General features: G+C 46.0%; 4 protein-coding genes across 5 annotated transcripts; all 4 read right to left on the reverse strand.

The window, feature by feature from the left end:
- Nucleotides 1-824: 824 nt before the first annotated feature.
- LOC6608276 (angiotensin-converting enzyme) lies at nt 825-3308 on the reverse strand. Its single transcript, XM_002032984.2, has 6 exons — nt 3219-3308; nt 1689-2945; nt 1394-1611; nt 1217-1339; nt 980-1158; nt 825-922 (listed from the first exon to the last, which is right to left on the reverse strand). Exons 1-6 carry the CDS (start codon nt 3255-3257, stop codon nt 912-914), a joined length of 1827 nt encoding a protein of 608 aa, XP_002033020.1. The 5' UTR covers nt 3258-3308; the 3' UTR covers nt 825-911.
- A 118-nt stretch (nt 3309-3426) lies between these two features.
- On the reverse strand, nt 3427-5923 carry LOC6608277 (phenoloxidase 2). The gene is made up of 4 exons (XM_002032985.2): nt 4814-5923; nt 4663-4758; nt 3840-4601; nt 3427-3779 (listed from the first exon to the last, which is right to left on the reverse strand). Exons 1-4 carry the CDS (start codon nt 5795-5797, stop codon nt 3567-3569), a joined length of 2055 nt encoding a protein of 684 aa, XP_002033021.1. The 5' UTR covers nt 5798-5923; the 3' UTR covers nt 3427-3566.
- Nucleotides 5924-6024: 101 nt separating this feature from the next.
- Nucleotides 6025-21000, reverse strand: LOC6608278 (putative sodium-coupled neutral amino acid transporter 11). 2 transcript variants are annotated; one of them, XM_002032986.2, is made up of 11 exons: nt 20935-21000; nt 20329-20635; nt 17703-17762; nt 12006-12311; nt 11680-11794; nt 10981-11233; nt 9566-9636; nt 9280-9441; nt 9018-9130; nt 8756-8947; nt 6025-7920 (listed from the first exon to the last, which is right to left on the reverse strand). In XM_002032986.2, exons 2-11 carry the CDS (start codon nt 20389-20391, stop codon nt 7678-7680), a joined length of 1578 nt encoding a protein of 525 aa, XP_002033022.1. In that variant the 5' UTR covers nt 20392-20635; nt 20935-21000; the 3' UTR covers nt 6025-7677. The 2 variants fall into 2 exon arrangements, with proteins under 2 accessions (XP_002033022.1, XP_032571292.1); XM_032715401.1 differs by lacking the exon at nt 17703-17762.
- A 534-nt stretch (nt 21001-21534) lies between these two features.
- LOC6608279 (leucine-rich repeat-containing protein 34) lies at nt 21535-22937 on the reverse strand. The gene is made up of 2 exons (XM_002032987.2): nt 22421-22937; nt 21535-22346 (listed from the first exon to the last, which is right to left on the reverse strand). The coding sequence occupies exons 1-2, from the start codon at nt 22839-22841 to the stop codon at nt 21604-21606; spliced, it is 1164 nt and encodes a 387-aa protein (XP_002033023.1). The 5' UTR covers nt 22842-22937; the 3' UTR covers nt 21535-21603.
- Between the last annotated feature and the right edge of the window lie 2031 nt (nt 22938-24968).

Genomic DNA, 24968 nt, shown 5'->3' on the forward strand with positions numbered 1-24968 from the left:
TGGCGTGGCTAATGACCACCGCGCGGACGCAAGCAGAACCGCTGACCTTTCGCCAGTCGCCGAGCAAGTGAAGCGTACCAGTTGCAAGTCGCCAAGTGAATCACTTATATATATCACATTTGTAATGACCAACATGACTGATATTCCCAACAGAGCGGAGGGAAAGAGTATCTGTGACGTGGGAAAATTCAGACGGTCATCTTGTCCGGTGACAACCACTGCAAGAGTGGCTTGGTCGGATGTGGATGTGGCCAGTGGCCACTGGCCACTGGAAGCAATCAAGCGGGGAACGCACAACGAGCTCCGGTGCGCTTGGATGGGCTTCAAACCGGAGGACAGGCTCTCGGCTTCTATTGCGACACTTTAACGCTGCCAAAGAAACATTCGAGGGCTCTTGGACTCTTGGAGGTTGCCAAAGTTGCCAAATGTGGTCAACTTCGATGGAGACTGAAAGAATAAGTCAAAACTGCCCACTTCCGGAACTGATTTTCCGGCTGACTGGTAGATAGTTGCTAAATTCTCGATTTGCAGAAAAAAAAGAAACTAGCTTATCAAAATGTTTTTTTGCTAATTTTGCTAGTCTCATTTAGTTAATTTAATAAGCACTGCGGCTTATTTGAAATTTGAATTATTTTTTGTACGCGCCCAAGCAATGCTACTGTCATCTCCCTCTAACACACGCGCTACTGAACCCAATTTCGAATGCACAAGTGCGAGTGAGATGAGTAGTGAGATTAACCCGTTTAAACCGATTCGCGACAGTGCTGGAAAATAATTTTGATGAAGGCGGTTAATGTTCAAATTTAAAAAATTAAAGAAGGCAATTTGAAATATTCAAGTTTTCCCAAAACGGTGAAATGTATTTTATTAATATTTGTGCGCAAGCTAATAAATCTCTTCATTAGAAGTCCTCAGACAATTTCTATAAAAATTAGAAAATTATTATAATGTGTCTACACATTTATGAGGTAAACCTTACTTTTTTTGGTGGCAGTCCATCCAATTTTCGAGTTGGCATCCTTATTGTATTTATTGAGCCAGCCTAACACAGGTTGATAGTACTCCAGCAGCGCCAAGCTACTCAGTCCCGTGTTATCGGGCAGTATTTTGCCAACTACCTGTTTCCACGGTCTCGTAGAGCCCAATGACATCATTGATCTGGAGAAATACGATTGGAGTATTACCTTATCACACAGTAGTTTATCTAATGTCTTACTTTAAATCATTGCCAACGGCCAAGCTTCCATAGAAGTCGCAGTTGTGGAGCGGCCCCCTGTTGAAACTCTTCTTGCAAAACTCGCGATAGAACTGATAGCCCAGAACTTCCGATATGAATTTCCTAAATAAAATATTTGTAGTATTATAATTTGAAGAATGTGTGGGGTTTACTCACTGAGTCTGGAAGCTCTGGTCGATGTTTACATAGAACTTGTAGGGGAAATCAATGGCACCTTCAGAGCGATCCGAGGGCGCCTCGATGCCCGCATGCTGCTCCATGAGCCTCCAATAGTGCTTGTTCACGGTGTCCATGTCCACAGTGTCGTTGAGAAGATCATGCATCACCTTGGTGTGCACATAGTACAGTGGAATACTAAGAATGGTGTGAATAGCCTGAAATAGTCATTAATAAAAAGGTTATACAATCAGGTAGTGCGTATCCCTAGTTGGACAACTAGTAACGTACTCACCATGCGGAATAGGCGGCTCATGAGAGCCGTTTCGCTGAGCACTTCCTTGGCCAGTCGGCGTCCTGTCAGATGAGCCGGTGAAGATGCGGATAGGACCACCGCCTCGCCGACGGCGAACTCCAGGTTGTAGGCCTTGAAGTAGTAGGAAGGCAGGTGACTCTTCTGCTGGGCGTAGTACACCCTGGCCATGTGGCTGTGGTACTGCATCAGCTTCCGGAAGCTGACCTTCTCGCAGTACATGAGGTAGACGTGTGGCGTGAGGTCGAAGATGGAGGGGCGACAGTCGTCGTGGGGGCTGTCCTGGTTGGGTTCCTTTAGCTGGTTCTTGTGGAACTCGGCAGATAGCGGCTCGAAGCCCAGCGATGTGTAGAAGTTCTCGGTCTCGTTAACCATGGCCTTGGCGGTCAAGTGACTGACGTACTCATCGAACTCCGGCAACTGGGCACGCGGATAGTAATCCTCCAAGATGCTGCCACTGGCCCAGGCCTGTTCGAGGACCTGCTGGAACAGGTGATCCGGTATCGGTCCATTGAGACTAACGACATCCGAACCGTACTTTTTATGCAGCTCCTGGCGGACAAAAGCATGGAGCTGCTGGTAGGCGGGGCGCAGCTCCGTCATCGCCTGCTCCATCTGCTGCAGCATCTCCTGGCTGTCGTATCGGTACCACAGCTTGTGCACCGGCACCTCCAGGATCTTGGCGGCCCTCTGGTACGACTGCACTATGGTGTAAAAGTTGAGGGAGGCCCACAGCTGGTTCTTATCCCGCCAGGCCTCCCAATAGTACTTCAGCTCGTCGGCATCCTTGCTGCTCTGCACGATCTTCTGGATGTCTGGGAAATAGGCCAGCGGACTGTCGTCCTCGTTGGGCATATTGGCCCCACCAAGATACGGCTCGATGTCCTTGTCCGTGGAGAGTGTTTGCAGCGCAGCCAAGTTCATCTGCACGGAGGAGAAGTAGTCGTCGCCCAGGACAAACAAGTCACCCGCAGTGCGCAGCTCCTGGAGAGCTAACTTCGTCTGCGGGCTGCGAATCCTGTCCAGATCGTAGGTCGCAGCCTGCCGGGAGATGCTCACCAGCTCCTCGGCAATGCGCTTCACATTGTTTAGCTTGGAGAAAAGAGCGTCGAAGTCCTCCTCATTGTTGGCCGAATACGTTTCGGCGGCAATCTCATTGTAGAACCTGTAGTAGCGATCGCTCGATTGATTCACAAACGTCTTGGTCTCCAGGTCAATGTTGGCTGCTGCAGTTGCGCACTAAAATATATTGCAAACATAGTAATCAATTATAAGTAGCAAATTCACTTTCAATATTATTGTTATCAAAGTCTAGGTCTTCTAATTCACTTTAGTCTCGTACTAAAACCACAATTGAAGTTTAAAGTATCCACAAACTATATACAAACTGACACGCATCCAAATGAAACATATTTCAAACACGCAAAAGTTTGATTTAAAGTTGTCTAAAGACCTCATCTTTTTGTGGGATCTTTGCGGACCCATAGATTATTTAATCGGTACAGTGCTTACGCCAATGCCCGCTATCAGCACCAGTAGCAGCAGGCCCATCTCCTCGGGAATCGGTTTCGCTTTCGCACTCAACACCGGATCTGCTCGAACTGAGGTGCTCCGGGCGTGGAGCTGGCATTTAAAGCTTCTCCCGGGCGGCTGATAAGCCTAATCAGCGAGAGATTCTCGTCCGGAGGCCGAGCCACAATAATTGAGAACAAAAGTGGGATTGTGGAATGTCATGTTGTCTTGTTTATTAAGCGGCTCAATAAAGATGCAATAGATTGCTAAGAGTTGTATATCTAGAAGTGGGCGAGGCCATGGAATCGGGTCAGGGTGAATCGGGAAAGCGGATCAGGAGCGGATCGTCTAGTTCTGGCGCTGCACGGTGCGGTTCTCGTGGCGGATGGTCACGTCCACGATGCTCATGTTGGGCGTGAGGAAGTTAACCAGGCGGTCGACTCCGCTGCGGGGCAACCTGTCGAAGGGGAATCCCATGGACTGGCGATCCGGGTAAAGACGGTCACGGACTCCGCAGTAGGAAGCGGCATCGCTGCAGCGACCCACCAACTGCTGGTCAATCTGAAAGTGGAGATAATAGTCAAAACTATCCTTGGCTTCCTTACTAGTCAGTTAACATACCCTGTCGTTCTCATAGTTGGACACCATGATGAACAGCACACACTGCAGTCCCTCGGGCAGACCCTTCGGCACCAGCATGTGGTTGGGCCAGCCGCAGCCGCAGAAGTTGAACTCTAGCTCCTCTGCAGTGCCGGCCGCTGGACGATTAGCATCCAGGTTGCGGAAGGAGCGCTCGAACGGAATGGTCACGCTGGACTCCGTGGAGCGGCGGCGGATGGTGTTGGGACCCGGGTTCAGCGAAGTCACGAACTTGTCAAGCTCGATCATCATGGAGCGCTGATCACGCATCAGCATGGGCTGGCCACGCTCGTCGTTCTTCGGGGCCATGAAAATGCGCACGTAGCCGAAACGCTGGGCACCACTATCGTTGTTCACACTGATGGTATAGGTGAAGGGCAGGTGCTGCAGATGGGTGAACCGCGCGAAGACATTGCCTCGCGGCAGGAAGTCGAAGCCACGGGACATGTCCACGTCCGACTGCTGCCAGAAGGTGGTCAGGTTATTGGGACGACCTCCATTGGTGTCCACCTGGATGCCCGCGATCGAGACGCCCGAGTAGTTTAGTTGGTTCTCGGTATAGGCGGGCAGGCGTGACTTGTGCTCCTGGAAGATGCGGTCGATGTACGAATGCCACTTATAGAAGACCGGGTCGCGCATAGCCGTGGACACATCACCCATCACGCCAAATGACTCCAGGTGCTTGCTGGTTGGATCGTGAGCGTACGAGATGAAGGTGTGTCCATTGTTGTGCAGGTCACCATACTAGGGGAGTAATAGGATTAGAGTCTTATCTAATGATTTAGTTAGGTTAAGGACTTATTACCAGCACTCGGTTAGGCGACAGAATGGAGGACTCAATCATGTTGCCCAGGGTATCAATGCCAGTGGCCTCATCCAGTGGCACACGGTTGCCACGCTCCTGAAAGGGAATATGTCATGTTATTTAGTAAATGGAAAACCCACCAACAACTTACATCCATGACAAATCCTTGGTGGATTGCCTCGTAGATGCGATCACGCCAACGCTCCAGATCTCCAATCTCCACATTCAGCTGGTCGGCCTCCCGGTTAAGATCGCTCAGCCTGGTGCTCTCGAAGCGCGGTGGCCAGGCGCGGCTGGCCACCAGAGAGTCCATCTTGGGGAAGTAGCCCTCGGCAATGGGATCCCGCAGGTTGTTGAAGGGCAGAACCCTGGCCAGGTTGTTGCTGAACCGTTCCGCATTGTAGCGGGCGATCACCTGCTGGTGCATGTAGTAGAAGAGCTCGCCACGACGATCCTTGGCCACGATGCTGCGGTCGGAGGCCTCGAAGGGATAGACCAGATGCCAATGCCAGTGGTGAAGATTGATGCCAAGATCCTCGCGGAAGTACCACAGCCGGTGCTCGGGATCCAGATCGGAGGCGGTATAGTCCCTGGGAATGGTGATGGGCATTCGGGAACCGGGCTGCACCACGAACGACTCCTCCCGCATCTTTCGGATCACCTGCGAGTCGATGAAGCGGTCGGGGAAAGTCTGCGAGAAGGAGGGCAGATCCAGGCCCTGGGTGTCCGGACGATGGAGCAGCGCCACCGACAAGGCATAGTTGAAGAGCACCGGGTTGACCCGATCCCTGGCGTACACTGCCACGCTCTGCAGGTCGTCCACGGAGCGCATGTTCATGAAGATATCGATCAGGCGGCCCGCGATCCTGCGGTGCTTGGGCAGGAACAGCGAGAACTGCTCGTCGCGTCCCAGGGACATGGGAATCCGCAGATCGGGAATGGAGATCTCCCGGACTGGAACTCGCTGCTCCACCTTGTCACCGACGCGGCTCTGCACCTCATTGCTGATGGGTCGGTAGCGGTCGGTCAGGAAGGAGTCGGGCACATCGAACACGGTCACCCTCTTGCCCTTGTCCATGAACACGGGCTCGGTGGGATGGTCGAAGAGCAGGAGGAGGTTCTTCTTGTCGGCCATTTTCAATGGGATGTCAGGGAGGACCTCCTGGATCGCGGAGCAAACTGAATGGGGAATGTCACTGGAAGTCTGGGAACTTCACGACTGTGACTTTTCACCGAGAGAACTGCACATTTTATACAAAACTTCGAAGGCACTAGTATCGTTTTTAGAAACCGCAAGAACGCCTGAGAATTGAAATTGTCGACGAATTGCGGCGATAAGGACATAGTATGGAAACCGCAGTGTTGTTTTAGCATATGTCTAAAATGCAGTTTTATTATTTCAAGAGTATTTCATTTGGTTTTGCTTTAGCTTATCTATGCATATATACTATTGGAATGAAATCGGATTTGGTTATCTCTGGGATATGCCTGCTTTGTAAATCAAAACTTCTCTACGCACACGATCCTCCGGAAAGATACCATCGAATCTAAACAATTTAATATAATAGTATGTATATATATGTGGCTACATGCATAATACGGCAATAATAGTTATTACAATTCGGCTATAATCGATCAACTCGTCCCTAATTCCCTACTACTGCTTTTGATATACATATATTTATATAGCATAGCGCTAAAAAGAGAGATACAACGAGATATTTGGCGAGTGAAGAGATGAGCAATATCGTACGACAAGCGGATCTACATATATAGCGTGTATATACAGGAAGTCTGTGGAAATTGTATGCTGCTGTTTCCGTTTCCGTTTCCGTTCTCGTATTCGTTGCGTAAAAGCGATAGGTTCAGTTGGTTAGTTGTTTAGATCTTGTAAAAAGTATCTCAGAAAAGCCCTGGGCATGTCCCGTGTTCCTTGGCCATGATATGTAGTGTTTAAGCTCTTAGAATATAGAGTTGTGGGGTCTTCAGCTTGGTTCCGATCTCTCAGCCCGAAGAGAAAGTAAGAGGTGATGGCTTTTGTGTGAGTGTAAAGACTTTAATCACATCCAAAAATGCATACACATGTATTTACATAATATCGTGCAGTATAAACCAAGAGTTGTACAAAAATATATCTATGTTTCAGTATATATAAATATTCGATCGTGTTCGGTGTACATATGCAATTCAAAATAGAATTCAGTGCCGTTAACAACTCAAAACTGTTGTTCAAATCGATGTGTTGATGGGGATATAGTTTGATTTTAGTTCGGTTCAAGCGCATTTTTGTCTACCCTTGTATACATATACATACATATAAAACTGGGGAATACGATTCGGTAACGTCGGGGCATAGATATACATACATAGTTACAAATAGTTCTCGGTACATTCATATAATACTTGTTCGATTTTGATTCACTTCTCAACTTGGGGAGTCGGTTGTCGCTAAGGATTGCATGTGTATATTGGTGCCCAAATAGTTTCAGACTACGCTAAAGCTACGGATAACATCTAGTTCTAGTTCGGTTTAGTTTGCCTTTGCTCGTTTCTTGCGATTCGATTCAATTCAAATCGCTTGCTCAACTTGATGGCTTCAAAGTACAGAGTACGGAGTACACACTTATGTATCGAGGAACTTTCACTACTTTCAACAATATCGACATCAACAACGGGGATCCAACGAAATGTACACTATAAACGACTATCCGGTGCAAATATACATGGGTTGCTCGATCGGAGAGAATGCCTGGCCTTTGTACTGAGGTTCGCCCGTATCACACATCCGCTATCCGCTATCCGCTATCCACTAATCCAATTCAACACTGTGCCTACTACTTACTTACGCAGATACTTTGAACGTCTGTGACTCAGGTACAAGTTTCTTTCGATGCGAAGTGGTGCAGCTGTGTTAACCGAAGGTCAAATCAGAAGTTCAAACCCAAAACCCAAACCATAAAAATGCGATCCCAACCCGCGTGCCCTACATCGTGGGCTGACTTCCGTTCCGTTAACTTAGTTCGAGGAGGTGGTGTTCTGGAACTCCTGCCGGCAGTAGCCCATCACAATGTCCGATCGGCAGTCACCGCCCATTAGACCGGGCAGGAGCACCGCCGCCCCCAGGATGGTCACCAGGGCACCGAAAACCACCAGGCCCAGAGCGGGCAGCTTCTCCCGGCTGAGCAGGGCGTGCGGCTCCATCTGAATGTAGGCCAGGCCGGGCAGGATGTAGGCCAGGGGAATGGCCGCCAGGAGACCCTGAAATGGGTGGATTGTTGAATGGACTGATGTGCTGATGGGTGGGGCATAAATTTGCATGGCAAATACAAAGCCGGGTTCGGGCCTGAATTTGTAGATGCCGTTGTGGCCAATACCCGTGACCGGAATACAAGAGCCAAATGGCTACGGACGATAATAATAAACTTGGCCATACGGTTCTCCCTTTGGTCTGGCAAATGTGAATGGTGAAATCGGAATTAGTCTCAGACGTATATAATGAAGCATTTGATATAGGCAGATTCATTGTTTGAATATATGGATTTTGGGAATTGAAGTTTATTCTGTTTCATCTACGCAAAATATTCACTCGGAAATAAATGCAAACGAAAACCGTCATAAATAATCTTTAAGTTAGCAAATTGCTTAGTCGAAGTTATCTTGATGATAAATGGCCTGAGCATTATAAATGATATGAAATGTGTTCTTTGGGAAAATAGGAACATAAATGATTAATTTGTACATTAAAAAAGGTTTTGGGTAAACTCTTGCTGATTGTGGTTAAACTCAAGTAAGCAGCTGAGTTTGCGGATTTAAGTTTTCGCGTGTATTGAGGTAAAACCACAAATCATAAAGTGGGATAAATATACATGAAGTGGACTTGTAAAAAATATTAATAGTGAAAGGAAGTATAAAAAAGATTACAAATGCATATGCCGCAATGATTTAATTCCATGAAAGTAAAACTTTAAATGTTTTTTTTTCCATCGTATGGGTACCATTTTTACATATATCAAGAACCGCCTTCTTTTGGCCAAGGGTACCCAACCCATTTTCTAGGCGAACATGGATTAGGGACATGGGAAATCCTACTCACATTCAGCTCCAGCACCGAACCCAGGCAGTCGGTCATGGGCGAGATGACGAAGGCGCTGAACACGATGGCCATGGTAATGGCTTTCGAGTACTCATCGATAATAGCCCCCTTCTCCAGGCTGGGGTCCTTGTCCTGGGTGAACTCGCTGATGGGCTCCTTCAGCACGAACCGATGGACGAGGGCGCGCACAATCTGTAGGGAATGGGAAAGGCCAAAAATAAAAGTATGTTGCTAAACTGGCTCTACGATTCCGGATGCCCACCTCGCGGGACACGAAGCACTCGATGGGGAAGGTCAGGAGTATCGATATGGAGAAGAGCACACGCGAGAAGTTCATCAGGTCGTCATCCCAGCAGTAGTTCTCCAGCAGGTCGCCTGCAAGAAGGAAAGCCAAATCCCATCGGGATTGGAACGGTCGTAAGCAGTAAGTACTACGAGTATAGTAAATGCCGAAAACAGCAGACAGGAAACATCCGCAAATTGCCTGTCAGTGCAATTAAATGCAATTTGTGTCAATCCCTCACCTTGGGAAAGGGCGCGGAAGGTGGAGTAGCCGGCGATGCCGAACAGGGCCGCCACCGTCCAGGCAAATCCAATCGAAATGTGGGTGACCTTCTCCCAGCGCTCCATGGTCGCGTCGCGCATCGATTGATAAACGAGGAAGGTGTTGTGATGACACATGAAAGCTGCACGGACGGATGTCCAATAGAAAGATAGATAGATACATAGATAGATAGATGGATGGATACACATATGGATATATATGGATGGCAAGTGGAAAGTCAAGTGGAAAATCCACACTCTGCTCACCGAAGACCATGATGCCCGTGGCCGGGATTAGATCCGAGTTGGCGAACCGCCACGACTCAGTCGTGTCCGTCCTGGGAACAAATCATCGCGGGCAGAGGAGGGAAGAAAAAGGTATTTCCGGAAAGCATTACACAAAAGTTAACACCAAATTAACATTTCGTTGGCTCGGACAGCCGCAGGAAATGTGAATTATTCGCATAAAAAATGAGTAAAAACAAAAGGTGCGCACCCAAAGATAAGGAATGGAAAGGTAGACTGAAGGCCAGGCAGCTGCAAATGGGAAATTTATTTAAATTTTATACCAAGCCGCAGACGCAGCATTCAAGGTTCGCTTTTCCCCCCAGCTGAAGTGGGGCAAGTCCTGCCCCCCGTTGACCTTCAAACTGCAGGGGGGAAATTGTTGCTCCCAGCTCATACTCGTATGTATGTATGCATGCAACTCAGTTGCACTGCAACAGACTCAACAGAACTCGACTCGCCTCGCCTAATGAAAAGCCATAAAAGAGAAACAAGTGGCACACTAAATTTTATGCGCTCTGCGCCACCCTGCAGATTCCTCTGCACCACCGGCGGGAGCAGGAGCACCACCGCCCCGGGCAGTTGCCACAGATTTGAAAGCACTAAAGCGGCACTTAGCACTAAAGCCCAGGACCACCACCCAGACCCACCCCCAAGCCAGACCAAGTCAGACCACCATCACCCTCGCATTGGGGATACCCCATCCGGAACCCTATTCCCCGGCCCAGGTCCAACTGGCTGCAACTTTGTCGGCGGTTAGGGAAAATCGGCGGAAAGTACACAATTTGTAATTAAAATGTAAATAAATCTTCACGCGCTCAATCGGCGTTGTTTGTTTCTATTTTTCCTTCTGGCATTTTTTTAATTGCTTCTGCGGCCAGAAAATTAAAGAGGAAGTTGGGTGAAAGCGGTTTCCTACGACTCTGGTCTACAAAAGAAAATCACCTTTAGTTGGCAAATAAATCTAAATTGTACGCAATATGAGTCTATAAAATCAATACTTTCGATATTAAAACCAAATAGTGTGTTATAATTATTACCAGTGCGTAAAAATTTGAATATATTCCCATCGCATTTGTTATGCTAAATTCCTGGCCCTCTAAATTCTGCTAATTAGGTATTTATGGAATTAGTCAGCGATCGGGTAGTAATTTTATTTCATTGCCTAAATTGAAGCGTTAATTGACTCAAACGATAGGCGTTGTCACTTCAGTGAAAATGGCAATCAATTAGTTTTACACACCATGCTGTCTCAACAGCAAAAGGTACATTTTTCAGCAAAACTGAAGGCCTGACTTTAAGAAATAACCAATTTATCAATTTAAAGTGAAATCCTCGAATCACTGTTATTGTGTGCTCTTGGTGGAAAATTGAAGGCATTGAGCTAGCATACTTACACCTTATAATCGCCCGACATGAGCTTGATGATGACGGCAAACAGGATGAAGACCACGCACGCCAGGCTAATGAAGCTGGCTCTGGCCAGTCTGGAGACGTTCTTGTAGAGACAGAGGGGCATCACCACGCCCACGTTGACAAAGAAGACCACGCCTAGTCGGACAGCGCCCATGGACCCGCCCCAGGAGGGGAAGAAGCGGACCAGAACCTTCGACAGCGTATCGCCCACCACCACGTTGTAGGAAATCATGGCTGGAAAGAGGGTTGGGTTTCCATCACAAGCATTGCTCATAAAGTTTATATTACATCATAAAAGTGTAATATTGCAAACATCAAATCACAATTGATTAATAGAGATAACAAAAAATTCTACTTAAATTAAAGGCATTACAAAATATAAGGGGAATATATAAAGGATTTTATGGATGTAGGATGTATAAACACATTTCAGTCACACATATCAGTGATATTCTCATATTAATTTTTGTAAACAACTCATAGATCATTAAAATAAAATGAATTAAATTTATTAAACTTATAATTTAAGCAATTTGGTGTTTCGAAGAACAAGGGAAAGCCAATAAAATAATATAACATTTTCTATTGAAAAATAGTGCTAACAATGTGAAAGAATAAACTAAAGCCCCATTAAAGTATTGAAATAATAATAAAATGTACAAAGTATGCAATCAACTCACCCAGGAATGGATACATGAACTGCAGCAGGGAGAGCAGGTAGTATCCGTACTTGCCGTAGGCCGCCTCCATGATGCCCGGATAGCTGAACCGGCCGCAGATGTGGCCGCATCTGACCTGCAAATGAAATGAGGCTTAAACGGCAGCACACGCCCTCGCAAATGAGTGGGGACGTTAATTATGCAGCAAATGCTAAGCCCGGAGTCGAGCGGAAATGCGTTTGGCATGTGACTTCGGTCGCTCCGGTCTGGTCGGATGGCCAGATTGCCTGATTGGAACTTTAAAACCGATTTGGGAAAGGCATCGAATTAGGGGGCCTGCCACTCACCATCAGGATGAGTGAGTAGTCGGTGATGTAGGCCACCAGGATGAGCAGGGCCAGGCCCAGTCCGAATCCGGCCCTGTGGAGGGCGTAGGGTATGCCAATGACGCCGCTGCCCACGATGGAGTTGATGTAGTTGAACGAGGCCTGTGGCAGCGAGGACAGCGTGTCCCCCAGTCCGGCGTCCTGCTGTGCTTGCTCCTGCTGCTGCTGCGAATGCTGGCGATGCTGCTGCTGCTGCGGCGGCTGCTGCTGCTGCTGCTGATGTGGCTGTTGCGGCTGGCCCTGTTGCTGATGTGTCTGATGGTTGTTCTAGGACGGTGTAACGTACAACAAAGGTTAGCTATCGGTCGCCCTTGTGCTGCTCGCCATTACTGCTCGTTGATTGGGATAAGAGCGTAAAATTGCCTCGAGTGCCTCTTTACATCAAAAGCAAAACCAACAGGACCCGCCTTCCAGTGCCCTCCACACACCACCCACCTACTCCCGACAGCCAATGTTGCGTATACGTAATATACAGGTAGAGCCAAAGACAAAGGCAGCTCGTATCCGTATCGTAAATTGCGGTTCTGCCAAAACCCTTTTCCCCTCTCTACTGTGTGTGCACTGAGAAAAAATAGGTCTTTGGAATTCCATTTATGGACTTCCATTTAATATATCACTATAATCATAAAATAAATTATTTTCTTGTCACCACAATAGTATCAAAGTATTTTTGAAACCTGTCAACAGAATTTGTGTAATATATGTGTCGTGTATATCCACCTTTAACTTTTAACGGACAGTCGAACGGACAAACGGACGTACGGACAGATACACATAAAAGAAAGATTCGGAGTGATTCTGATTAAAATTATATACGCTGTATAGAGTCGAAAACACGTTCTTCTAACTATTTCAACTTTTCAACGAATATAGTACACCCTTTCACCAACTGGTATAAAAAGTGAACTTGAAGCTGATTATATTGTTTTCTCTAAGTGTTTATGAACGTGTGTTGGTAATACAGCCTGCCATAAAAGACAATTTTATATGAAGAGCTCCTACATAAACATAAATAAAATTCCTCAGCCACGTCATAAAGTCACGGAAAGCGGGCCAATGTGGCCCACATTTACAGCATGGCAACTAAACAACTAAAAAATAAAGCAGCAGAAATAATAAAAACCAAAGGGATAAGCCCAATTTGGAGCAAAACTTTAGCCAGCTGGCAATTAAAGAAGTTCTAGCAACTGAACTTCGTGAAAACAGCAAACAAACAGCTGAAAAGTTTACACTTCTGCAGCTTTGGCCCAAACGCCCTTAAAATGGGAAGTGAGTGCAGGGTAAACATTTGCCAGAACTACTTTAAAATGGTTTCTGGAGGTGTTTGGGTAATGAACATTTCCAAAGGCAAATTACGCGCGAGTCGAGTTGAGTTCTCAATTCTATTAGTTGGAGTCAAAGGTCGCAGGTACGTGGCTTGTATTTTGGGGTGGGCAGAAACAGCCGTCGAGTGTCAAAGAAAGTGGCTAATTATGATTCACGGCCACTGGAAGGGCAACAGGAAACCCGGCCAAAGTCAAACAGGCAAGCCCACTGCCAAGGCTGAATCAGCCGGGCAAGGTTACGGCAGCTGCGGCCCAATGAAATTACAGAGTGTCCGTTGTCAGCGGCCCAAATCCTTCGTCCTTACAAAAAAAAAAAAACAAGAGCACAAGCCAGAGAGAAAAAAAGTGAAACAAAAAGATGAAAAACAAATTGCGCCGTCGAAGGCAAATGAACAAACGTTAATCTCGAAAAAACCCTCGAAGGCTGCGAACTCTCAACAGGATAAATTATAGCCAGCTGGCTTGATTAGTTTATCATGTGGAACATTACGCCTCCATCAAATTGCGATGGCCACTTGTCCTTGGGCTCGTTTAACTTTCATCACAGGACCAAGCGATGCGCACAAGGAATCATAAATAATAGCTTGAATAAATGATTTCCATGAATGAATAAATCTGTTTCCGCTGTTCAATCGAGCGTATTTTTGGGGTCAAATTCGAACTCGGACGCCACATGTATGCTCACACTGGGCGGTCCAAATGGAAACGTTAAAATTCGCCAGGACTCTCATAAATAATTTGGCAGCATTCCCCTGTCAGCAATTAAGCCGCGCGAATCCAATTAATTTGACAAGGGAAAAGGGGGCAAATGAGGCACCAACAAAAATCCCAGTCGAAACTCAATTGACTGAAAAGCGTGTGAAACGGGAAAACAGATAGGAATCAACTGGGGGGAGAAAAAAACAAGAGATGAAAATTGCTCGGTGGCTTTTCCAAAGGCGCACGTGCACACATGCCATCTGGAAATCCACCTGGCAGAAGTACCTGACTAACAGAACGTTTCTAATAAAAGACAAACATTGTCGCAGGCAAATACGAACTCAAACACAAATAGCAAGCGCCGCACTCGAAAGGCAATCTCCACTGGGAGCCAGGCCGAACAATCCTGGAACAATCCAGGATCCGGTCCTGGAGGCAAACAACCCATTTTATGCACTGCACGATTTTAATTAATAACACTCATGTCCTTGGACCATGTCTCGCACTTTCCCTTACAACTCCAATGAAGTTAAGCTCGTGCGGCCTAAAAATGGAATTAAAATACCCTTTTCTTTTATTAAAGGGTAGGGTAGGGCTTATGAAGCTCTAACAAAAAGATAATGGAAATGTTAATTAATTGTAGATAATATACAAGGTACCTAGGTTACATAACTTTGGGCAGCAGTGCTGGGAACTTAGGTACAGATTGCCCAGAAAAAGTGGGAAAAATATTGGGAAATTTGTAATCAAAATAATTGAAATAGAAAAGTGAAATAGAAAGAAGAAAGTTGATTATACCTGTGTTACAAATACATATTATAGCCCAGCATAACCCAAGGTTACATAGTATGGTACAGGGTAAGAACAAGTTGTTTGGCCAAAACGACGGACACATATATGGCTGGCCTAATGAAATTAGAGAACAACGCCGACACAATGGCAGCAGCCATTTGCACTTTAATAAAAGCGTTTTTGGGAAACAGCAAACAACACACACCCATGCCCAGATTGAAAGGACCGCTGCATGTTTGGGTGCTCCTCCGGGCCTGGCCAAACAATTAACCAGGGAGCCCAAATTATGCGCAAGCCGAAATGGCACGGTGTTGGCAAAACCCGCCACTTGCCGCAGAACTGCCGCCTTTTTGCATTCCAAATCGTGTCCCCCTGAACTATTGACACAGTCGCGTCGGCATTGTTGTCCTTCCAGTTCCTGCCGTTGCCCGGGTTGCCTAGGTTGCACCTCCACCTCCCCCCCCCCCCCTGGCGATAGACAAACAGGGCCTACTGCACCACATGTAGGCACCCACCCATCTGTCCATGCCACCCATGTGCCCATCTGCCCGATACCCCAGTCTCCGTGTATAGCGAAAAAGTAAACACTAACATGCGAGGCAGCCAAATGGTCCTCCGGTCAGGCTTAACCCGGGGTGGGAATGGACTCCGGATGGGTTTGGTTGGTTTGGTTGGGTTGGGGATTGTGTTGTTTCAGGGAAATGGAAAAGAGTCTGACCTTTGCCGGCTGCATGGGAGAAGTAACCCAAGGAACCACAAGTGCGGCTACATTTGTTTTGCTATGTAATGATTTTATCTTATTTATTCTATATAATATATATATATATATATATACCACACATGTGTTTTGAACAACATATCTTTTGACCAACATTTCTGTAAATAAACTTTTTAATCAAATAAAGAATACATTGCATTTCCGAATAGCTTTTATAAAGCTCATGGTTTTTGCAGGGAAACAGCTGTTCTACCACTTATACAGTCTCTTTCAGTTTGCAGATATTAACAAACTTCTTATAAATGATTAAAGCTTAGTCAACGAATAATTTGGCTAAGTGCGAAAACCAAAAACAAAAGCTTCAAATGCTGTAAGCATATTGGCTGAAATCCAGCATTTTTAGATTGCTTTCCAACTGCATCCATTGCAGCAAGGAAAGTACATCAGAATGCTCTTCCCATTCGTTCTCGGTATTATCCTGCTCCTGAACGAAGGACTGACCAGATGCACCCCATCCACTTTGGCCACCCCATCCACAGTTAGCCATAACTGGCACCACACACACAAAAGCCACTGCATCTACTAATACTACACGCTCATCAAATTATCTATAAAATTTAGTAATACCAAAATAAATCCTATAAAAACAAATTATAAACTAGCTACCCAAAATAAAACGTATTAAGTAATCTCCAGCCGTTTTATGCAATTTATCCAATTTTTTAACAGTTGCTTCTGCACTTTTTGTGTTTAATTTAATTTTTGCAGTCCCCTTTCAGTCCAATTAATGCGAAGTCTCCGTCGTTGTCCAAGAGCTGTTCCACTTTCGGCTGGAACTAACCTAATTGAGAAACAGTCAGCCAGCAGGCGGAGTGTCCCAACTATTGGCAATTTGGCTTTGAGCCGCCGACGCGACCATTAGTTGTGCAAACAATCAGGGCTCTTTGGCTGCTTTATTTTTATTCGCACCCTCTCCCACTCGTTAATGCTGAAATTTTTTTGGCCAGCCTTGGCTTGGCCTAATGGCTTTGCCAACAACAAAGCCGAAGGCCTGGCAAAACAACAAAGGGCCAACACACTCGCCGACTGGCATTCCTTACTTATGCATGGTAATGCATCAAATATTACACAATGTTCCCTTCAAGTTCTTGGCCACGTCGCCGCCTTCATTTCCTCCTCCTTTTTAGCTGCCTCTGAAAATCACTACTGTGTATGTTCCAGGATATGTATGGAGGAAATCCTTTCCTGCTCCTTTCGACAGAGATTCTCTGGTATTAGTTGTCGGGATTAGACTCGGCTTAAAGCCACGCCAGCTTGCAATAGTCTTAGTACACTTTTTGCTGGCCTTTAATAAGAGGTAAGCCAGATGGATGGGTTTATTCCTCGTAAGCCCAGGTAGGCTGCTCTACATGACTTATGGCTCAAAGTGACCACATTATCCTTGAGATTGTAGGAACCTTAACAGTATATTCAGGATTTTAATGGTTATTTTATAACTCTTTAGATACTTTATGGAAGTAAAATTCTAAAATAAAAGGGATTATTAAAGTAAGAGAAGTTTTGCTCCATCTTAAATAGAAAATTATATATTTAATTGGCGCGAAGGAATAGTTAGCCATATTACTCCCCTTTTAACTGCTCCTAAACAGCCTTCATTACCAGTCGGCGCACATTTAATTTTCATTAGGTTTTATATTTCCCTCCATCGAGTCGGACCAAAAGTATGCAATAAAAGCACACATTTCAATTGTAATTTGTCTTCATTATCAACTCGTACACGACTTGGCCCGATGCAATATTTAATAAGGCGCTCGCGAAGTAGGCAAGCAAGTATTTCTTAATAAGAAAATTCTTTTGATGTCCAGGGACCAAAAGCAATTTGTACCGCCCGAAAGACCCAGTAGAAGGTCGCGGACAGAATGCCAGAACGCTAGAATGCCAGATGTGTCCCACCCACCCGTCTGTCTCTCTCTCTCTTTCTTTCCCCACTCGCCGTCTCTTTCGCGCCGAGCAAGTGTAGGCGTTACTCGGGGCGGGAATTTAATGAATGTGAAGGGGACTTGAGTGTGAACTCGACTACGATTCGCAATGCAAGTGCAGTCGAGAATGTGGGTCAGAGTTTACCTTCATTATATTGTTGAAGTCATCGAATGCATAAGCCTCGGCCACCGACACATCGCTGCCCTGGTGGATCGCATGAAAATCAAATAGTTAGCCATTAAATCGAGTTCACATCAACGACAATCCGAAGTGCGCGCTGAATGATTCGCTTAAAACATAAACGTAAAATACACATCAAGCCAAACCAAGCACACATGCATGCACGAATCATACCGCAAAAAATTCAAATTTATTCGCATGCCGAATATCTGTTTATGGATATACTATATATATATATATATATATATATGTGCAGGATAGCGCACATATCTTTCTGGAACACGTGTTTTCACATATCGCTGTGGGAAATGGGAGCCCGAGCTCAGTGCTTGTCTGAGTTTTCCTCGTCTTTTTATCGTTTTGCCCGTCAATTTCCGAGATACGAACGCGCACAGTGTTTGCTTTTTATTGTTCCGCCAAAGAAGCGGGGAGTTGGGAGTCCGCCAGGCGTCGAAATCGAATCCATTTAAGACACATCCATCGCACACCCACTCACCCGAGGTGAGGCCCAGGCCCAGGAGATGGAATAAGCGGGGTCTCGCTGGGGTTTTGGCGATTCACCTTGATTGCCTGCGAGCCACAATGGCTGAGGAGCAGCACTGGGCTATGCAACAGTTATTGCATAACTTGTGCGGGGTGGCGTATGCGTGATGCCCGTTGCCCATACGCCGTGTGGGACCAGCCTCTCCGGTTATCCAGTGAAGGACCATCAGTAGCCATTGCTTTTGAAATTTATCTAATTTGGGTTTTCCGCACCATGATTTCTCATCACACCCGCACAATGTTTGATTTAATTGGGTCAATTGAGAGTGGGATTGAGTTAAGCGTTCGAGCGAATGGCTTCCGGGCCAATTTGAAATTCCAATGCAGACATAATTGTCGGACCAGAGTGTCGGAGAACTCGTGGGGCTCCCCAGGGCCTTGATTCTGCCAGCTGCAGCTGACATTGATTTCTGTTATCTCACGAGGGGGTGACATTCTTATTTGATGCCTCAGCTGGCCCAGCTGCGACGAAGGGAGTAGCTCAAGGATCAGGAGCAGGAGGAGGCGCAGGCGGAGCCGGTCCAAGGCCAGATGCCAGATGCGCGGCGCTACCACCACATGCCATGCATACTAAGCGACGATTAAGTGGATGCGGATGCGGCTGTGGCTGGAGCAGGACCCATAAATCCATCGCCTTCTTATCCTTATCGCTATGTGTGTGTGCTGTGTAATTAAAGGACTTTCGCGACGCATATTGATTTTGTTATCTCGAGCTTTTTTTGGCGGCCACCTCCTTGGGAAGCCTAATTAAATCTTGGGGGATCTCGGACAAACGTTCACGCCCGTCAAAGGTCAGCGGTGAGACAATAAATAGCCGAGTCCTTGGTGCCACAGGCCATTCAATTGCTTGTCATCAATCATAGCATGTTGTGAATTGTGCTTTGGATAATCACTCAATCAGGACACGATTCGGTGGTTCCCATGTGTCATTGTCTAAGTCTCGGTCGGTTGGGAATGGGAATGGGGATGCGGTTCCACGGGTGCTGAAAACAAATTGATTTAACAGTCCTTCTACGAGTTGCGAGCCACGTTTTCAAGTGTGTGTTACTGCGTTTGTGCACACCGACAGACACGCAAGCCAATTCCAGCAGTTCGGCGGAATGGAATTCATAACGAGCTTAAGGGATTATCGGGCATAACCCGTCGCCAGATCCCGAAATCCCAGTGAAATCCCCTTGGCCAGATTCATATGCAAATGTAGGCGGGCCATTTATTAGGCCCAGGATTGATCGACGAGCCATATTGTGTATTAACAATTCATTGGGCAGCCAAGGAATCGGACACATTTTCATGTGTCGTCAAATCTGTTGTGGCTGTCGACTTGGAAAATTTAATTTGCCACACAAAGCAAACCCAATCTACATTGATTACGTTTTCATAGTCACAATCAGTCAACGTGCACAATAATTTTCTAATGACAGCACAAATCATATGAAATACTTCTAAAATGTCACAATATAAAACATTTGGCAAGTGGAATAATTTTCGGAATAAGCTTTAAATTTGCAACTACAAGGATTTCTGCAAGGATTGCAAAATTCTAGTTAAAGTTTCAGTTATCTAAAAGGGATAACAAAAAGTTTCAATTGTGCTAAGTGTACATACTAACGGGATCATTTTAACTTTTAATTCTATTAAAATATAAAGAAGAGTTGCTATGTTATGCAAATATGGATACAATAGCAAACCAATATTTTTCAAATTTGACAAATGTCCCAATGACATAGGAGAGAATTTTCAGTAATTTTTTCAAACTATGCTATGGAACCTGGTGAAAGTGGATTGTTCCGAATGGAACTACTGGGCACCGCTGAGAACCCCGACTTCTGCCACAATCCCGGTCATTATGCACTCAGTGGGCAGCTGGCCAATCAGTCAGTTCGTGTGGCTGCAATTAGTCGGAGTTCCTGCGGCTGGGAAGTGTGCAATTAGGGTGCTGCAAGGAAGTGCTCGAGTTGTGGGTGCTCTCAGTGATTCGGGGCGAGGACTCGAGAAACAGGCGCTTCTGAGACTCAAACTAAGTGCATGTAATTGGGGGCCAACTCACCTGGCGCTGCAGGATATAGCTGAATTCCGTGGCGGTGTTGCGTCGACTGTCGTTCATGTTCATGCTGTTTGGTCGGGTTGCTTCTGCTTTTGCCTACTTTTGGTCCAACTTTGCTAGTAGTGAAAGTTGTAATAGCCACTGGCTTCTTTATAGTTCAGTTCGTTTAGTTAGTTGCGTTAAGTTTTGGTTTTGGTTTTGATTTCGTTTTCAGTTTGGTTTTAGCTCTGGTTTCGGTTTAGTTTAGGTGGGTAGTTGGCTGGCCATAAGCAGTAGCTGAATTTATATATGTGTACCAGCATCCATCCGCCTGCAAGCAGATAAGCAAATTTTCAACTAAAATAAGATAAAAGCAGCGGGGAAACACAATTTTGCCGCAGGCAAAACACCGTTTTGGTTTTCTTGTTAATTATGAAGAGTTATACAAGAACTGGAGCACATCACTTTCTTGCACTGTCACTGAACGGCAAATAAGCGAAAAGCACGGGATTATTGGTTATCTAGTTTGGAATGTTGTCCAGGAATTTGTTATTTTTCTATTCGGTTTTCTTTGTTATTTTTCATTTTTGTATGCTGTGCATTTCTCAGTGGAGTTTTGCATTGGCTAACCGATTTATCGGGTGTTCGATGCGATTCGGTTGCTTCGACGCTTTCGATGAGACTGCAGCAATGAAAATATATTGCGAAACTCTCAACAAGGATACCGTTAGCGTTGTCCTGTCGCCGTCGCGCCGCTGCCGAAGTTCTGCTCCCTCTCCGCCCTCGCTCTCCGAGCGTCGCCGTCGTTTTCTCTTTCGCTCATTATGCTGTCGTTGTTGTTGCTGTCTGACTTTGAAATCGCCACACATTCACAAGTGCACACACACACACGCACACGAACTGCGCTCTCACAATAACAAAACAGAAGCCGGAAACGAAAGCGAAAGTTGCCACTGCGTCGGGTCAGCTGTTTGGTCCTAAAAGCTCGCTCCCAAGCCAAGCTTTCCCACCCACTCGACAGTAGTCTGGCAGCACCGCCTCTTCATTCATCGGGAATGCGAGAGAAAGCCGGAGGGAGAGAAAGTGAGCACGTGGTTGCAAAGCTTACGCCGCACAGTGGGCCAAAAACTTACATTTATATGCTTATCACGAAAATATTACTATATATGTTTTAGTATTAGTTACGACGTAATTTAAAGTAACTTTCTATCATTGAGAAGTACTACCACATCTGATTTTAGCGGAATAGACTTTAATTTACTTACGAGTTAACATAACTAACAACATTCTATCCACTTTCTAGCGCCAAGGCACCACCCTGTAATCCTGCAGTGCCTCGTCGTAGGTGTAACTGATGTCCAGCTCGGAGTGGAGCACTACCTCAGCATCCAGCAAGCGACGCACTATCATCGCAGTACGCGAGTCAAACTGGTTGCCATACAAGGTTAGTCTTTCCAGCTTGCACTGCTTCTTCATGGTTAGAAGGATGAGATTCACTGCCGTCGGGCTCATGTCGTTGTAGTTCAAGTGCAGGATCTGCAGCCTGCGGCACGAGGCCAGGTACTTGGCCACCCACTCGCCGCCGTGCGTGCCAATCGAGCAGTAGCTCAGATCCAGCAACTCCAGATTGCCACCCATGGACATTCCACGCAGCAGGAAGAAGGCTCCATCCGGACCGATCTTGTTGCAGGCGATTCGCAGGCGCCGGAATTTCGAGTTGGTCCGGGCCAGGTGCTCGGCAATGGGAATCATGTCCTGGGCGGTCAGTTCACAGTGCTCCAGCGAAAGAGCCCAGAGCGTATTCTGCATCAGCAGCGAGCTCAGCACGGAGGAAATTTTCTCCGTGTCCAGGCTGAGGCTCATCCCCAGCAGCCTGTTGGCGCTCAAGCGTCGCACTCCTGGCGACTTATACACTCCGTCCGCGATCAGAGCGAAGTTGAACTGTGTCAGACTGCAGCTGGACACGTTGAGCCTGCGCAGAGTCTTGCTGACCAGAAGGAACTCTCGCAGGATGCGCACGTCTTCATCGGAGAGGGGTGTTCCTGGATGTATTGAGAAATAGTGAGTAAAGCATGTAGCCCAAAGGGCCGAGTACCTTGAACTCCACATTAGTTACCTTCCAAGCTCAGCTGGCTAACATTCATCTTGCTCGCATTGAGACGCAGCATCACGAAGAACTCGCGAGGAAACCGCATCAGTCTCAGCTCGATGTACCACACGGGGAGCAGCGAGCGGACAAAGTCCTTGAGCAAACCCGCATCCCAATTGCTGACAACCAAGCTGGAAATTTGGACAGACAACTGGGGACGCCGCAGCAGATAGTTAACGATGATCCGGAAGTCGCGGATGCAGTGGTACCTCCGACCGATCCGCTCCTCGAACGTGAGTCGCTTGAACTGGAACTGGCGGTAGGGTCTCTTGTCGTACTCCCGCTGCCAACAGTAGAGGAGCAGGATAGTGAAGAGGCGGCTCTTCTCCGCCGCAGGACTCGGACATTCCTTCGGATTGTACTCGCATGGGAGGAGCACGTCGCACATCCTGAACTCTGTCGTGTATAAGATCAATAATTAAACTATTTAAAAGTTATTGTGAATTTGTGACAACTGAGCCAGCGCAGATTGTGTGTGAAAGTAAATCGTTAAGTATTTAAAGGCTATTTATATGCTGCATACTTTTTAGCTAAAGTGCACAGAAAATCTATGTAAAATACAAACTTTATTTACACTATTTACACAATTCACTATGTTTACTTTACTTTGTTTACATAATTATTTTATAATAAACTAAAAAATTTAGCGTGCTTTCTATATTTTAGTTTCGCCAAACTTTTCAAAAACATCTTATTTTAAATAATAATATTCTATAACACGAATTTAATTACATAAAATAGTCCTTCCTCTCTGTAAGTTATGAAAACCAAGTGCTCTGTATGAATATAAACTAGTTGTATTAGTTCTTTAAAATGTTGATAAATGAAACATACTGATTAAACACTTATATTTTGTTTAGATTGTTTTGTTTTATTGATTTTACTCAGCAAACTATGCTAAAAGTTGCTCCCTGCTTTTGTTACTAACTTACGATGGCTTATGATGAACTGGAGAAACTGTGTCGACAGTCAAGTCAATAAGGAAAAGTTGAATCGTCATGGGACAATGGGGTCCAAAGCCAAAATAGTTTATGAAAAGTGCGTTGTATTCGTAAGTTGTGATATATATGATATAAATAGCTTGTGCAGTCGCGATTAAAAATAAGATCGGGAGTTCCTCGAATGACTGAAGTGTTGCCACCGTAAAAAGAGCGGAATGTTTCCTCATTTTCGTCATTTTCCTGACGGCAGCACGGCAAGAAATCCGCTTTAGGAGCTCCTGGCATCCACGGTCTCATTAGCATAGTTGGCGAACTGTCAGCACAAACTTGGTAGCTACGAATTGCCTAAAACGCCATTTCATTCATTTATGCATCCTGTTCCACGCGGGGAACTCCTTGTCCGCCACGTGCTCTTCGGGCCATTGCATCCTGGCGTGCCGGCTTGCCTCCTCTTTTTTTTTGTCCTATAAATAAGCCTGAACCCAGAACCGATATAGCTATATAAACTCGCTCGTTCCTATGGACAGCAGGCAGAAGCAGGAGCTGGAGCTGCACGTTGGCAGTGGGGAATGCTGGAGTATGAGTGGTATTTGCGGCATTTATGGTCAAGTTGCATCTTCATTTATTTGATTGCCTTGGCAGTTCTTCAACATCGAAGAGCGCATCGCCCAGAAACAGTGCTGTCCATTTAGCTAGATTTAGCTCAGGAAAATCGTAATACCTCGTGTTACATTAATTTTATTTAACCTTAACTAATATAAGCTTGGAAAAACAAATGTTTAAATAAAATTATTCCTTAAAAAAGATTAATTTGTTCTTTACACTTAAAATATAATAAAGCAGTTCCATAGGAATAGCTGTCTGAAGGTACTATGCATTTTTTAATTTTTATTTTAATGGTGTCATCTTGTATCTCATCAGAGAAACTTAATATTCTAAGAGAGTTTCTTTCCCACAACCAAGATATATAAGATTTAAGCCTGGCTGAGATTCCCCTTCTTGGCACCTCTTTCCGAAGAACGCAATGGCTTGTTGCCTGTTGTTGAATGGAAAGCTTCTCTAAGTCGAAGCACAGGTGCTTAATCAATAGACCAAATGACGACTGACAGACATCGGCAGGAACAGGGAGTTATTTTCACTTTTACTACCTGGCCATGGGCCCAACATTGCCCACTCCGATGCCACTTCGCGTCGTCCGAGTCCGAGACCGGGTCTTGGCCATGGAGCTGCCGAAATTTGCATTAAATTACGGCCTGCGTTGGTCAGACGGCCAGAAAGCAGACGGCAGACAGCCGGGAGCCCACAAGTCCAGCTGCAAGGGGCTCCAAGCTTCGAGACCGGCTCCTCGGCTTAGTCATCAAGATGGCTGCTCCTTCTCCGCCTGCTCCCCCCTGCGGCTGCTAATAAACAGCGGCGACAATTCGGCCAGCGGAGCCTCAAATTGAAATTCGAAAAAGAGCAGCTCCAGCCGTTCGGATGCTTATCTCTGCTTAGAAAAAACGCGATAATTAAAAATATTGTAAACTGCCAGACGGCCAGACGCTCATAATTGCTGGCACAGGCAAAGGCAGAGG

This window comes from Drosophila sechellia, chromosome 2R, assembly GCF_004382195.2.
Source record: "Drosophila sechellia strain sech25 chromosome 2R, ASM438219v1, whole genome shotgun sequence".
In the NCBI taxonomy this organism is placed as follows: domain Eukaryota; kingdom Metazoa; phylum Arthropoda; class Insecta; order Diptera; family Drosophilidae; genus Drosophila; species Drosophila sechellia.

Coding starts and splice junctions, on each gene's coding strand:
- LOC6608276 (XM_002032984.2), bottom strand. CDS start 3,257: ATGGGCCTGCTGCTACTGGTGCTGATAGCGGGCATTGGC. Junction 1,612..1,688: donor TGAGCCGCCTATTCCGCATG/GTGAGTACGTTA, acceptor TGACTATTTCAG/GCTATTCACACCATTCTTAG. Junction 1,159..1,216: donor GCCGTTGGCAATGATTTAAA/GTAAGACATTAG, acceptor GTATTTCTCCAG/ATCAATGATGTCATTGGGCT.
- LOC6608277 (XM_002032985.2), bottom strand. CDS start 5,797: ATGGCCGACAAGAAGAACCTCCTCCTGCTCTTCGACCATCCCACCGAG. Junction 4,759..4,813: donor ACCAAGGATTTGTCATGGAT/GTAAGTTGTTGG, acceptor ATTCCCTTTCAG/GAGCGTGGCAACCGTGTGCC. Junction 3,780..3,839: donor CCAACTATGAGAACGACAGG/GTATGTTAACTG, acceptor CTCCACTTTCAG/ATTGACCAGCAGTTGGTGGG.
- LOC6608278 (XM_002032986.2), bottom strand. CDS start 20,391: ATGAACATGAACGACAGTCGACGCAACACCGCCACGGAATTCAGCTAT. Junction 11,234..11,679: donor GTTCATGTATCCATTCCTGG/GTGAGTTGATTG, acceptor CCCTCTTTCCAG/CCATGATTTCCTACAACGTG. Junction 7,921..8,755: donor GTTCGGTGCTGGAGCTGAAT/GTGAGTAGGATT, acceptor CACCCATTTCAG/GGTCTCCTGGCGGCCATTCC.
- LOC6608279 (XM_002032987.2), bottom strand. CDS start 22,841: ATGTGCGACGTGCTCCTCCCATGCGAGTACAATCCGAAGGAATGTCCG. Junction 22,347..22,420: donor TAGCCAGCTGAGCTTGGAAG/GTAACTAATGTG, acceptor CAATACATCCAG/GAACACCCCTCTCCGATGAA.